Below are 16598 nucleotides of genomic sequence, written 5' to 3'. Positions count from 1 at the left end.
AAATTTTAAATGCTTATAGTGATAAATTAAAAGAAACAGTTTGCATTATTAATTCTTCGACTAGATATGCCTTCAACCTCCCGAGTAGCATCCAACACGTCCAAGCGGTAGCATCCACTTCTTAACCTGAAAGTCAATCTAACATGCACACAAAGTCAGCTTGAGCTGAGTGAGTTCAAGTTTTAAGTAAATAATATCAGTAGTAATAGTTACGATAGTCATACCAAAAATTTTAAAGCGTACAAGGATACATTCATCAAATCATCATTACCGAACTAAACATCCTCATACATACATATACAAAATGTATATGTAAACATCCTTTCAATTACATCTCTATATATATCACATTATATATATAACATCCACGTATAACATCAGGGTCGAGCAAACGTACAACCCAAACACGTAACATCAGTGCATGCAAACACAAAGTAGGCATACACAACATCAGTAGTCGAAACGACTACAACATCGCCAGATATAGGCCAAGAAATAATGTATATACATATATATATATATTTAACATCCCAAGGTCTACCATATTGTAAGCAAGCCTATATATATTCGTTTAAAAACATTTCAAGAGTTTAAATATCAAAACGGGATTATAAAACATTTCAAGAGTTTAAATATCAAAACGAGATTATAAAACATTCCAAGAGTCTAAATATAAAAACTGGATTATAAAACATTCCAAGAGTTTAAATATCAAAACGGGATTATAAAACATTCCAAGAGTTTAAATATAAAAACGAGATTATAAAACATTCCAAGAGTCTAAATATAAAAACGAGATTATAAAACATTCCAAGAGTTTAAATATAAAGACAAGATTATAAAACATTCCAAGAGTTTAAATATAAAGACTGGATTATAAAACATTCCAAGAGTTTAAATATAAAAACGAGATTATAAAACATTCCAAGAGTTTAAATATAAAAACTGGATTATAAAACATTCCAAGAGTTTAAATATAAAAACTGGATTATAAAACATTCCAAGAGTTTAAATATAAAGACGAGAGTATAAAACATTCCAAGAGTTTAAATATAAAGACGAGAGTATAAAACATTCCAAGAGTTTATATATAAAAACTGGATTATAAAACATTCCAAGAGTTTAAATATAAAAACGAGATTTTAAAACATTCCAAGAGTTTAAATATAAAAACTGAATTATAAAACATTCCAAGAGTTTAAAATATAATACGGGATACGAACAGTTAGGCCATCATCAACACTAAGTATTCGTACCTAGACATCTATATACATCCATATATTTATATCCCTATAAATACCATCCAAATAATAACATCAGGGTCGAGCACACGTACAACCCAAACACGTAACATCTCATCCAAGTAATAACATCAGGGTCGAGCACACGTACAACCCAACACGTAACATCTCATCCAAGTAATAACATCAGGGTCGAGCAAACGTACAACCCAAACACGTAACATCAGTGTATGCAAACACAAAGTAGGCATACACAACATCAGTAGTCGAAACGACTACAACATCGCCAAATAGAGGCCAAGAAATAATGTATATACACATATATATATTTAACATCCCAAGGCTTACCATATACTAGCAAGCCTATATAAAATCTCTTTAAAAACATTTCATCAAGTAAGAAAACATTTAGGTGCGCATGCTAGCCCAAAAGTAAAATGAGTAAAAAGGGCATCATGAACTCACCTGAATCAACCGAACACCTGCAATGAGCTAGGAAATCCCTAAGTGCACAATCACAAGCAAGGGCCTGTAAATTATACATAACGCGTTACTAAACTAGACTGTAAGAACACTCTAGCCTAATGGGCCGTTCAAGCCCAACAACTTGGCCCAAGGCCCAACACTTTGGCCCAACGCCCAACAACTTGGCCCAAGGCCCAACACTTTGGCCCAAGGCCCAACACTTGGCCCAAGGCCCAACACTTTGGCCCAAGGCCCAACACTTGGCCCAAGGACCAACCACTTGGCCCAAGGCCCAACACTTTGGCCTAAGGCCCAACGATAATCAAATCGGGTCGAATGCGCGCGAAATAAACCTAAAAACCATTTGTTAAACGAATCAGCCCCGAATGGACCAAATTACATTATAAATCTTTTCATTCATCAAGATTATGTCACCCGAGTTGATAGGGTTGACGGTTCCTTTTTACAACTCTTACTTTAACGTTTAAACGAAAATTCGCGCACCGCCGACTCGATTGACGAAGCACTAACCACAACAGCCCCGTGCATCAAAAATATAATTTTCCCACAGCCCTTAAACCCCCCTAGGGCTGTACAAACTGATTCGGTCGGTCATCCGATCGTTTAACGCATCAAACTCAACAATTGCCAATCCTACACCCGATAAACCATAGTTTTCGAACTAAAATCGATTGACCGACCTAAACACCTCCATTGGCCATGAAATTTTAGTATGTTGTAAGTGACATATCTAAGAATATGACGGAGTACGAACTTCAATTATAACAGCCCCGAAAGACGCGAGAAAGGGCAGCCACCGGTTAAGCCTAAAACGAACTTATCGATCAATACGAATATAACATCCAGATTTTAGCATGCAAAGATGTATTTTATTACATAGGAAAACCATGGAATTAAATTATTAAATTTTTACCAGTGTTGCATAAATATCTTAAGTTTATAAAAATATTTTTATTATATTTTTATAGTGGACACAAAAATCATAAAAATTCTTCCAACACAGAAAGGTATGTTCAGCTATTTCAGCTGCGCAACAAAATGGTTTTATTTTTAAAAAATTCATTACCCAGCTAAATTAAACGATTCCAATTGGGTTTGGTTCCTAACTCAAAATATTAACTTCCAGAAGTGGAACCAACCAATTTAGACTTGTCGAAAAAAGGTTATGATGTCGGGAGACGGACCAGAATCCGTCGTCCCGCATCAGGTTTGACACTCGATTTTATAAAATCATAAAAAGTATTCAAATCTCGTCCAAAAATTACGTATTATACCTTTCTGGAAACTAGACTCAAAGTAGAATATCATAGAAATAAGAATCGATCAAAACAATATATTTTCATCGAGTTTCAGGCCGAGCAATAAACGTTTACGAATATGTCAGAAACTGTTTTGATCAAAACTCAAACCCTAATATGATTATGATATGTCTAAGGTTTAATAAACGATTTTATGGTGAAAAAGAGGTTCCTTGACATGGTACTAACCTGGAATTAGGTGGAGATGGCTTGGTAATGGTTGGAACATGAAGAAAAACGTGATGGGGGGGGGGGGCTGCTGGTCTGCGATCGGACTACTCAATAGGAGAATTAGGGTTTTTAAGTTATTATAATCATATTTACATGCTAGCCCCCTTCACTTTGTAAATTTTATTAACATGGATGAAAGGTTAATTGGATAGACTTACGAGAATGACAACGAGGTCCTCGAAGAATGCCGGATCAATTCCGAAAGTTTATACAAACTCTACAAATGTCTCATGCCGATGAACGAAAATGTCGGGTGCTATATACTAATCTAACACTTTAAGTTATAAAAGGCGATGTTTTTGGAAAAAGGGTGGATAAACGGAATTTTAAAACGTATTACAAGGCTCTAAATTAGAAAGATGAAACCCCGGCTTTTTGACCAACATTTATAAACGATCGAGCCGATTAACGAAATTTACGGGTGTTACAAATTGAATCTCTCATCTTGAATCTGATTAGCGTCAACAATTGAATGTAAATCGAATATGAATAGATCTTCAATTTATGAACATTGATATAGAAATCATCCATTCCGGTCTCCGACACGGCCGGCTCAACGAATGTGAAGGCCTAAATCAAAACAAGAGTTTGGGGCCTTTTCATGACAATTATTAAGAAAAAAAGAGTTGCTTATTACAAGTTTTGAACTCATAACCTATACTTTAGTAACAACCAAGCCTATCACCACACTAATACATTACTTTGAGTTTACTTTACCTATTATAATATATCTATATATAATGTTTTTATGGACTTGGAGGCCTTAGCCCTAACTTGTTTTCGCTGTCCCATGAGACACCCTTGGTCTCCGATCAAAATGATTTTGACTTTTTGTTAACCTATGACTATCAGATCTTCACTAAGGTGTTGTTTGTTTTTTAAGACAAAAACTGTCTACAATCTGATTTCATGTCTTCAACTGAAGATAAGGTCTGAAGGTCTGTAATCTGAAAATATAATACTGTTTGTTTTATAAACTGGATATCGTCTGCATGAGCTGAAAATTAGTTACGTATCATACATATCACAGTAGATAGAATTTATTTAACGTCTATAGACTGCTAAAATAATTGGTGGTGGTGTACAAACTGTGGAAGTGGGTGGTGGCAGACGATTGTGGTAGGCGGTGAAAGGTGGTGGTGGATGATGGGTGATGGACAGTTGTGGTTGGTGGTGGTGGTGGTGGTGATGAACGGTTGTGGTGGGTGGTGATTGGTGGTGGTGGTAGTGGACGGTGGTGGTGGTGGGTGGTGAACGATGGTGGTGGCGGACGGTTGGTAGTGGTAGTGGACAGTGGTTATAGCCGACGGTGGGTGGTGGTAGTGATGGACAGAGGTGGGTGGTGGTGGTGGCGGACGGTGGTTGGTGGTAATGAAAGGTGATGGTGGTGGTGGTATTGGACATTGGGTGTTGATAGGATGTGAAGAAGTTGAACAATAGTTTATTTTTTAAGATTATGAAAGCATTTTTCAGATCTTTTTCTTCTAAAAAACAACAATTTTCAGAAGCTTATATCTACGCGCCTACAAATGTAAGCCTTTACAAACCTTTTAAGCAAAAACAAACACTCAATAGTCACAAATTCATCCACGCCATTCCATAACTATCACACAAATTATTATTATTATTATTATTATTATTATTATTAAATACTCGAACCCAACCCAACCCAACCCAACCCAACCAACCCAACCCAACATCAATCATCTTCCCCGTAAACCTTCAGATCTCTCTGCACCACATCTCATCTCATCTCATCTCATCTCATCTCATCCTCCATAAAAATGTAACCTTTTTAAATCTTCAACGCCCGGCAGGACCCACAAAACAAAATGTCATCCACAATCCACCACAAAAAGACCTTACACTCAATGCTCAGCAACCTCACCATCCCATCCACCACCACCACCACCGACCAAGACTTCGATTTCAACGACGTATTCGGCCCCAATTCCTCTACAAACCCTAACCCTAATAATCTATTCATCATCGGCGACCCCCAAATTATCCACAACCGCTCCCACTCTTTCATCGGCCCATCTCCTCGTTACACATCTCGTCCATTCCACCATGATTTCGACGACTCCGATGAAGATGAAGATGTAATTAAAAGGGTTGATGAAGGGCAAAATGGGAAGAAATATAAAATTGGGCCTGGGGATTTTGAGATTATGAGGGTGATTGGCAAAGGGTCTTTTGGGAAGGTGTTTCAGGTGAGGAGAAGGAAGGGTAAAGGTGTAATTAGTGGTGAATGTGAGGGTGTGATTGGGGATGGGATATTTGCTATGAAAGTCATGAGGAAGGATACTATTATTAAGAATAATCATGTCGATTATATGAAGGCCGAACGGGATATACTTACTAAAGTTGTTCACCCTTTTATCGTCCAGCTTCGGTATTCCTTTCAGGTTTAATTTTCATTTCTGTTGGTATTAACTTATTATTATGATGAATTTAGTTAAAAAGTGTTGATCTTTGATATTGGTACAGACAAAAACCAAGCTTTATTTGATTTTGGATTTTATCAATGGAGGTCATCTTTTCTTTCACTTATACAGACAAGGGATATTCAGGTACATTTTCATTAACATGCATATGATTTATGGAGATTAGTTTATTTATTAAAATCGGTCAAAATTGAAAATTTTGTGTATAAAATTTGGTATATATATGGATATTTGAAAAGATACTTATAAATTTCAATTCGATTAATCCCGATAATTGCTAGTCCCTACCCCACAACACGACTAGCGTTTAGTGAGTTCTACAACAGAATTTGGTATATATATGGATATTTGAAAAGATACTTATAAATTTCAATTCGATTAATCCCGATAATTGCTAGTCCCTACCCCACAACACGACTAGCGTTTAGTGAGTTCTACAACAGTTGTTGCAGGGCTACTCTGCCACTTGCAATACCTTGTCATTTATATAAGTCGTCTGCTAAGTAATGATGATTAGATTTAATAATTTATGTTTTTGGGTGTGTTGTATAGTGAGGATCAAGCAAGGGTTTATACTGCTGAGATTGTATCTGCGGTTTCACATCTTCATGAGAGAGGGATCGTGCATCGGGATCTTAAACCTGAAAACATACTCATGGATGCTGATGGACATGTAATTAGCAGACCTACAAAATTAATTATTGTTGAAATAACTGTTGATTTTGTTATGTTTGTTAAAGTAGGTATTTAACTGATTAATCAGCAGGTTATGCTAACTGATTTTGGTCTAGCAAAGGAAATTGATGAATCGAGCCGATCAAATTCGATGTGTGGGACCACGGAATACATGGCTCCCGAGATTTTATTAGCTAAAGGTCATAATAAAAATGCAGATTGGTGGAGTGTTGGAATACTCTTGTATGAAATGCTAACCGGGAAGGTATAAATCTACATTTTTTTCTGTGGTTACGTCTAGAATTGGCTATTTCACACCCGCGGGTTGATTTGGGCTATTTTTTTTTTGTCTAACGGGTCAAACAATTAAAAACAGTAGATGAAAAGAAACGGGTCAAAAGTCGACCAAATAATATATATCTTGTAAGTAGAGTGTGTAAACAAGCCAAGCTACCTTTGCGCTACTCGAAATCAGCTCTTTAACAGCTTGAGTTGAGGCAGTTGAGCCGAGCTTAAACGATATTGATTCTAAAAATAAGCGTGTTTATAAACGAGCCCAAGATTCACTATGCCTAGGCTAGCCTATTATTTATATATATATTTTTTCTTTAATAGTTATTATTACAAATAAAGTTATTATAAAAATAACTAAATAATATATGTTATGGTATGTATATACTTTCAATAAAATGCCTGAAACAAGCCGAGCTCAGGCTCTTTGTAAGTTAAATGAGCCGAGCTCGAGCCTGGGCTCAGCTCGTTTACACCGCTACTTGTAGGACTGATTATTTAAGGGTTTTGGGTCAACCCATCCTGGACCCGTTTTGATTGGTGCAAAAACTGCCTGTGTTGACCGGTTATCCAGCCCGACTCGTCCATTTTACCAGCTAAATTCAAATTTCATGTACCTTTAATGACTTTTTTTCAGCCACCGTTCACTCATTCCAACAGAAAGAAACTTCAGGAGAAGATAATTAACGAAAAAGTGAAGCTGTTACCGCGGTTAAGTGGTGAAGCTCACTCTTTGCTTAAAGGGGTAAGTTCACCTAACCATGGGTAAGCTTTGACTGTACATGTTAAATTGTTAATCACTAGAACTAATTCAACTTTGTATGTATTCATTTATCTTCAGTTGTTGCAAAAAGACCCGTCATTAAGGCTTGGAAGTGGGCCCGGTGGTGGTGATGATATAAAAAATCATAAGTGGTTTAAAACAATAAACTGGAAGAAATTAGAGTCTAGAGAATTGCAAACAAAGTTTAAACCAGATGTGAGTGGTGAAGTTTGTACTGAAAATTTTGATAAATGTTGGACTGCAATGCCTTTAGATGACTCACCAGCTCCTACACCGACATCCGGTGAGCATTTTCATGGTTATACTTATGTGGCACCTAACCATTGGCTTTCGTCTCCTCAATAACGCGGTTGAAGATGTGAACACGAATGTAATTCGTCAATTTTGCCCTCCTTGTGACTTGGATCCGACATGTTGTTTGACTTACATTGTTAGGTTTTCTACTGTTTTTTGTTGTGTCTTTGTAGGTGCTGAAATAGTGTGTTAGAATCATTCAGTTATTATGTTTCAGTTGGTAATTTAAACATGGATTTGTCAACGGTTCTTGTAACTTATTAACTTATCCCAAAAGTTATAAGGAGCTAAAATAAGGAATCCCAAACGCCATCTTAGTAAGGGGACTCGGTAACTAGTATTTGTCTTTGAATAAAATGGTTGTTAAATTTTAATGATTTTCTATAGAAAACAATTGTATATATGCTATTGTAGTCACACATGGACAATTTTTGAAGTAGTTGAGGGCTAAGAAAAGAGGGTCTTTTGTTTAACCTTTTTTAAGTGATCACAGAATAATCCAATGAAAAGGTTGGTGTGTAGATGTAGTGATTCGGTGATGAAGGATTCCACCTAATAAAGTAGGGCAAGTGCTAACCATTTTTGGCTGCAATAAGGTTCAGTTTTGGGCGTTATAAAAATACTCTTCTTTATTTATCATTTTATGATTTTACATAAAACTATTTAACATCACAGGCATCTCAATTTCACAAGGTTTCAGTTCTTAGCATTATATTTTTTGGTTTCATGAAGTGATGCCAAGCTCATCCAACCCGATAAATATATATTGACTCGATTTACACAATGAAGTTGAATAAATGTTGGTTGGATATTACGAAGTTGATACGGATAGGATAGTTTATTTAAATGATGTAAAAAGTCTTTGATTGTTGTTTAATTAAAGTTGTTTTGTGGTGTTAACAAGATAGGATTCTAGCTTTAGGTAGCGTTTCGTATACAAGAATGGAGGGCGGAATGAATGCCTCATTGTTAGGGAATGGAGAAAAGTGATCTTGGTTGATCTAAGGAATGGAATGACCCATTACCTAGTCCATTCCATTCCCTCTAAAATACCCTAAGGGTATGTTTGGTACAGGGTAATGGAATAGATGAGGAAATGGAATAGGAGTGGGAATAGAATGGATAAAGGAATTAAATGGATCATTACATTCCATTGTCATGTTTGGTTACTATGTAAGAATGGAATAATTGAACACTTTATCATTATTAATATTTTTATTATTAATAATATTAAAAAATAAATAAAAATAATAATAAATAATATTAATAATAAATGAATATTCATAATAACTATTTTTAGGACCCTCGTGCTGCAATTAGATCGTTAAACCGTATATGCGTTGTGAATGTTAACTCATCAAATTTAAAAAAAAATATATATTGATAATGTAGTAATAGTATTAATATAAATAGTTATATTATAATATACAAAACAATAAGGATGATTATATAATAATAATAATATAATAACTATAATTGGAAAATAATAATAATAATTATAATATAATTATAACTTTATAATAATAATAATGGTTGTTGACTCTTTTGACTTTTTCATTACTTGAAGGAATGAAAAAAAAATACCTATACCCAAAGAAATGAAAATCCTAAAAATGGAAGGAGTTTCTTTCCATGTGGAATGATCCATTCCATTCATGCATGGTAACCAAACATGTTTTTTTTTTCAATTTTTTGGAATGACTTATTACATTCCACCTTCCATTCCTCCGTAACAAACACTACCTAATTTCATTCCATCCATATTCCATACCCCATGTTTTTTTTCATACCATTATCTCTTTCACCCTACATCACCTCCACCACCCACCACCATCAACACCCACCACCACCATCACCACCGCCGCCACCAACCACCACCATTGTCGTCCATCGCCGCATAAAAGGAGTTAGAATAGACATTATCCTCACAACTCTTAAAATCTATTTAGCTTTAGCATATAAAGCTTCTACCATGTTCACTTATTCCTCATTGCGTTGGACATGGTTGTGCTAACCCTAAGAACACCTTAGTACTGTATGCATACTACCATACCGGGTTGTGCTAACCCTAAGAACACCTTAGTACTGTATGCGTACTACCACACCGGCCAAGTATGGTAGTCCACTCACCATACTCATGTATTATTACTAGTATTACCATATCACATCCTATGTGAGTTTCAGTTCACAAATCAAATTATCACATAAGCACACAAATATACCATGATACTATCCACATTCATGATCTATTAGCATGATATCAAAACTTACTATTTTCTTACCATGAATTAAAATTATCACCCCTAATACAGCCACCACATCTTCACCTCATACCAAAAGTAACACATTAGGGTATACAAAACATGTATAAACAAGTGCAAATTTCATTCAATAATAATAATTGCTAGCCTAGTCTAGTCAACAGAGCAAAATTTAGGTTCAAATTCTACCATTTTTAAACCACCATCATAACATATATTTTATTATTACTAATACTATTCCCCTCTGAATATATGATCCTAATGACTTGATAGACTGAAGCACACCATTTGTTTTCGTGTTCTTATTCTGTTTTCTAAATGGGCCCTGTAACGAGCTCTGTTCTTGTATCGATGTTGGTCTCGTCATTTACACCTATAGTTGATTCACCATTACTCACACCACCCCGTTTCACCCGAGGCTTGTAGTTTTTAGAATCCTTAACGGCAATCGGGACATTACTCAAATCAACAATCCCGCCTTTTTGAGAACCCATATCTGCTAGAATCTTCTTGAGCTGAGCTCGTTGACACACAATTCTACCCTTGTTCCATCCAGGCAAACAGAAAGACGACGAAACATTATCTTTCAAAAGTGAATAAACGGTTTTTGCAACGGGAAAATCACGTGTTATGGAGCTCTTTTCCATCTGGCCCCTTCTGCTTGATAAAAATGCATATCCTTTAATAATTTATAATGATATCTAATAAAAATTTGTGGGAACAAAATTAAGAAACTTACACTACAACAACAGAAGCTAGATGAGGAAGATCTTCACCATCTGCTAGCATCTGATGCATGTTCTTGAACCAAACTGATATAGCTGTACATGCGCCCCCAGACCACAACCTAAAGATGATCAAATGACATTTATAAGAATGATTATATAACTGCATTTTTAGAGGTGGGAAAATGGCAAGTCAGGTAACGGATGAAAGTAGGTAATTTTGGTACATGTGAGGTTGGGTTGGCCTGAAACACTTCTTTTTCCAAAACTTTTGAACTTTATTAAGTTAAGTGTGCCAAATATGATTAAAATTTAAAAGTATTACATGATTACTATAGGTAGCATTCATGACCGGTTCTTCAAATAATGGATTGATTTGGGCAAAAAGAAATTTGTATATGAGTTCACTTGGGTCAACTCAAATTAGACTACGGGTCAAAACTGACCACTGCCCACTGTTATGAAACTTGTTAATATAAATGGTTCCAAAGGGGTTAGCCACAATAAGAATCTTATAGCAGGTGGACCTATTTTTAATCCTTTTTTTTTTCTAAAACGACTCATTTTAACTGAAGTTCGTTTTCGTCAAAACTAGTTTTGACATGAACCAAACTGTTACATTTTTAAAAAGACCCATTTTGACCGGGACTCATTCTGCTCAAAACCCATGCTAACCCAACCCGTTCTGACCCATCGCCAACCCACCTAGTCTGCCAAGATTAATAATTACAATGAATATCTAACTTTTCAAATAATATATGTTAGTTCAACCAACATGTTTTCTTTTAATCTGATATCATTTTAAGGATAACGCATATATTCAAGCTAACTTATAAACCATGTACCAGATTTCATTTATACCAAACCGGGCAGAAAAAGGCTAGAAGAAAGATGATGAATACAAATTTAGGAAACCTACGGGAACCAAAACTACTTTTAGTTACCTTTTATATTCTGTAAAATAATATAAATAGAGAAAAGAAAAGAAAGGTTCAGCATGTTCTTGCTAGATTTGGTATAAATGAACCTGGATGTATATTTAGGTGGCCTATAGAGAAATTTTAATAGTTTGGTAGCCTCTTTATACATATCCTTTTTTTACTCATTTGATCCATTAAAGATACTACATACCATCCTACCATCAATCGGTCCATTTATAAGTAAATGAGTCAAAGTTGCTACCCTTACTATATTTCCTCAAACTCTTGAACCGAAAAAAAAAATTAATGTATGTTACTAGTATACCTGTGTACATCAACAGACCAAACACGTTTGCTGTTCCGGAACATTTCAGGAAAAAGTCCTCTTTCTGTTGCTTCTTTAAGCACTCTTGCAGCTCTTTCCTTTTGTCCTAAACACCAAAGAGCTTCTAGAAGCGTGTTGTAGAATCTTAACCCTAAACCCCGGCCTTCGGTGTTGAGTTTATCAAAAACATACTCCACCATTTGCCAATTAGAATCATCATCATAATCTCCCCTAATCATCTGCCCAATCACTCGATGTATATTTGATGAATCGCATCTTATCATCTCTTCCAGCAACTTATGCGCATCATCCCACCTGAAAAAAGTAACAATAATAATTTCACCAAACTATAAATGAAAGGAGGCCTAACACATTGTTTCTCACAACACTTTTAACTAGTTTCAGTTCAGTATATTCATTCATCAATATTCAGCTATGTTCATTCGTTTCTATTGTTAATGAACGAACATAAAAATGTTCATTTTCTTAACAAACGAACATGAACAAGGAAACCCGTTCGTTTAATTGTTCGTGTTTGATTGTTTGTTTGGTTAAAGTTAAAGAAGAACACGAATGGAGCATGTTCATGTTTGTTGGTTCATTTACAAGTTTGAATGAATTTTTTTATTTTTTTTAAGTGTTGGGTTTTTTGTTTTTTTTTTTCTCATTTTCCCAATAACTAACCTTTCACTTTTAGCATAAATTGCCATCATCATGCAGTAACTCATGACACTAGGCAACTCAACCATTTTCTCAATCTCTTGAAACTGTTCTTCACTTTCATCCACAAGACCAGCAAAGCAGTAAACACTCAAAACCGCCTCTAAAGTCCTTTCATCCGGATTACATTTAACTTTTTCCATATCAACATAAGCTTTAATAGCATCTTCAAACTGTCCCGCTTGTCTAAACGCTTCAATCATACCATTATAAGTATCATTATTCCCCGAAACACCACGCTCACTCATCCTCAAAATTATAGATTCACATTCCTTATACAACCCGCCTCTAGCAAAAACATCAATTAACGAATTAAATGTTTCAACAGTCGGTTTGCTTCCAAGTTCATTCATTGTATTAAACGTAACAAGTGCCTCTTCATACAAAGCAGCCTGACCGTATGCTTCAATAATCCCCGTATACGCCTTTGAACTCGGTACCAATCCACTTTTTCTCATATGTAATAATATCCTTTTAGCATCCTCATGAAGCCCGCCTTTCCCACATGAAACTATCAAACCTTCGTACGTTTCCATATTCGGTTCAATGTTTTCATCCACCATATCATTAAACAAAGTTATCACTTCCTTATAATATCCACCTTCTCCAAAAACATCTATAAGTATATTATAAGTACTCGCATCTAGCCCCATACTACTAACTTTCATTTCAAGAAACAGCTCACGAACCTCGTCATACCTACCTTGTCTCCCAAAAAGATTCAATAATATAGTATAAGTCATCGGATTCGGTACACAACCAGCTGCTTGCATCTGCCTAAACACATCCATGGCTTCCTTCGTTTGTTCCAAATCCGAATACGCTTCCAACAAAACATTATAACACGACGCTTCAGGTAAATTTCCTCTAGACTCCATCTCTCTTAACAGCTCCGAAACCTTACCAAGATTACCCAATTTCCCAAACGTCTGAACCAAGTAATCGTAACTAGTAGTATCCGGTATCGTCCCGCCATCATTCATCGTCCTGAAAATCATCACAGCTTCATCACCCAACCCTCGATTCGCACACGCAGCAAGCAAAGTATTGTAAGTCACCAAATCCGGCTGCAACCCTTCGTGTCGCATTTCCGCAAACAAACTCAACAACCCTTCCCAATCGTACCCGCCTCTCGCACACGAATTAATAACAGTATTATAAGTCAAAATATTCGGTTGAATCCTCTCCTTCTTCATTCTATCAAGAAGCTGCAACGACATCTCGTACTGCCCGTTCCTGCCATACGCGTTAATAATCGAGGTGTACGAAAACACCGTCCGAGGCACGCCTTCCTTGGGCATTTCATCGAACACCTCGTGGCATTTATCTAAAAGACCTTCACGCCCTAATATCCCTATAACTATTGTATAAATATGATCATTCGGTTTCGACCAAACCTGGCGTTGCATCTGTTTAAACAGGCGTAACGAGCGTTGCCAGTCTCCGCGGTGAGCAAGTTCTTTGAAAACCAGTGCAAAGTCATTGAGGCTGAGTTTGTTTTTAAACGGTTCGAGGCAGCGTGCGATGCTGCCACGTGGCGGGAGGCCGGAGAGTTTGTTGAGGAGGCTTTCGACTTCGTAACTGTATTTGCCTTTCTCGACGGTGTTAGTCGGGTACCCGAAGACGAGTTCTTTGGGTTTGGGTTTGGATCGGGTTCTGGATCTGGAGGTTGGGGGTTTAGCGACGGAGCTTTCGCAGAGTACGAGTGAGCGGTGAGGGTGAAATTGGAAGGTTTTGGTGGTGAATTTGGGGGAATTGTGATCGTGACGTATGAGAACGGGTGAGATTGAGTGGTATACTATTGTCATCGTGGTGAATTTGGATTGCATGTGGTTGAGGTATGGAATTGGAATTGAGAGAGTAAGAGGTGAATAATGGAGTTTGAGCTCAAGTAAGGTTGAAGAAGAAGAAGAAACAGTGACTGTGTTGTGGATAACAGGTTTTATTTGCCGCTTAAAATAATTGAGTCAAGTGTGACAATGGACCTTGTAGTTTGAAGATTACAAGTTAAGTCCTTTTATGTGCAAACTCATGGGATAATAACTAACTTTAGTTAAAGTGGCCCTACAAGTTAGCCACATTATTATTATTATTATTATTATTATTATTATTATTATTATTATTATTGTAAGTGATAACTTCATTCCTGTATATAGGGTTGTCTTTGACTCATGTGAGTTGTGACATCAATCTTAAAAACACGATGACGGAGATAATTTACAACAAACGTCGACTAGTATCTAAAGGTGATATTTGATGAGATGAGAGGGGATAACTGAAATTAAAAATTATAAGTATTTAATACTTTAGTGGTTAAAAGCTTAACGGTAAAAAATTATTATTTTTAAGTCTGCCTAATAGTTTTATGCTAACAATGTCTATTTATTTTTCATAAATCTATAAATACACCCACGACTTGTTTTTACTACACCGTACGTTAACTTCATACTTGTTTCTCTAGACTAGATTATCCACATCCATCATCTATCCGCTATCTATGACTTCATTTATTTACCACACCATTCTCTTAACTTCATACTTTATGCTTAAATGTTGTATTATTTGAATTATAGAAAACTAGATTTTATCCCCCGTATCACGGGGGTTGTTTTACATTATTCGTTTTCAATATTTATACATGTATATTTGGATTTTAATTTTATTTATTTTAAAAAAGTTAATAATTAATATACTTGAGATTTGATAATGAAATTATTTCACAAATAAATTATATGTTATAATCCGGTTTAAAAGCTATCTGGTTTTGGTGATACTCATTTCCCATTTATTTTCTTTATTATAAAATTGTTTCTTAATTATAAATAATATCTTTTTTAAATAAAATAGGATATTAATTTTTAGTATATCTCTATTTTATAGGATTTTCATATCAAATATTTGATGAGATTAATTTTTAATATAATGAGATGTTATAACCCGTTTAAGAGCTATATGGGTTTGGTAAGACCTTTACCCGTGAATTCGAGTCAAATACGTGAGAAGTCTTAATTTACAAATAAAGCAATCGATGGCTTGAGAGAATAGTTGTTTCACATTTTTTGTTTTTTAATATTTACTTTTTGGATTTTAATTTTCTTTATTATAAGAAAGTTAATAATATAGTTAGGATTTGATGATGAAAAAGTTTCATAAAAAATGATATGTTATAACCCATTTAAAAGCTATCTGGATTTGTTGACCCATGACTCGCTTATGTTTTTTACTATAAAATTGTTTATTAATTATAAAAATATCTTTTTCTTTTTAAATTGGAAATTTAATTTTAGTATATCCCTATTTTATATGATTTTTCTATCAAATAATTGGTAAGATTAATTTTTAATTTAATGAGATGTTATAACCCGTTTAAGAGCTATCTGGTTTTGGTAAGACACATACCCATGAATTTGGGTTAACTCAATGAGATGCCTACATTTATAAATCAAGCAATCTGGTGGCTTCCATAAAAGGGGGGGAGCGACCAAATCACGACAAGTAGGATTTTAGGGTTTTCATTTATATATATTATAGATATAAAGGATTTGTTATAAATAAAAATTGATTTTTCAAAGAAAATATAAAACGTGATGATAATATGAAAATGTAAGGATTTTTAAAAATATATGCATAGTTAAAGAGAAAATAAAGATGTTTTTGATATATCAGTGAAAGTCTAATATAACAGTTCACTAAGAGCGGTTGTAAACGTTTTTTTGGCCTTTTGGAGATAGTCTAACAACTAGCATATTTAAGAGATGTTAATTAAAAACCTGCCATAGTTATGCCTCGATCATTGCCAAATATGAAATTACTAAATGATTATTGTATATCTTTTATTACTATTCTCAATTGTTTTCAAGCTCACCCCTAATACAAATATTGGTAAACTATCGGAACCAA

General features: G+C 35.1%; 2 protein-coding genes across 2 annotated transcripts; one reads left to right on the top strand and one right to left on the bottom strand.

Annotated features, from left to right (window-relative positions):
- Positions 1-5088: 5088 nt before the first annotated feature.
- LOC143619675 (serine/threonine-protein kinase AtPK2/AtPK19-like) lies at positions 5089-7969 on the top strand. Its single transcript, XM_077091552.1, has 6 exons — positions 5089-5664; positions 5747-5829; positions 6256-6376; positions 6470-6643; positions 7307-7414; positions 7511-7969. The coding sequence occupies exons 1-6, from the start codon at positions 5089-5091 to the stop codon at positions 7796-7798; spliced, it is 1350 nt and encodes a 449-aa protein (XP_076947667.1). The 3' UTR covers positions 7799-7969.
- Positions 7970-10078: 2109 nt separating this feature from the next.
- Positions 10079-14506, bottom strand: LOC143619671 (pentatricopeptide repeat-containing protein At1g74850, chloroplastic-like). The gene is made up of 4 exons (XM_077091548.1): positions 12663-14506; positions 11979-12293; positions 10748-10855; positions 10079-10665 (listed from the first exon to the last, which is right to left on the bottom strand). Exons 1-4 carry the CDS (start codon positions 14504-14506, stop codon positions 10323-10325), a joined length of 2610 nt encoding a protein of 869 aa, XP_076947663.1. The 3' UTR covers positions 10079-10322.
- Between the last annotated feature and the right edge of the window lie 2092 nt (positions 14507-16598).

This window comes from Bidens hawaiensis, unplaced genomic scaffold (assembly GCF_021521415.1).
Source record: "Bidens hawaiensis isolate Kalapana, Puna unplaced genomic scaffold, B.hawaiensis_p1.1 tig00002477_1, whole genome shotgun sequence".
In the NCBI taxonomy this organism is placed as follows: Eukaryota; Viridiplantae; Streptophyta; class Magnoliopsida; order Asterales; family Asteraceae; genus Bidens; species Bidens hawaiensis.
This window is presented reverse-complemented; position numbering and strand designations above follow the sequence as displayed.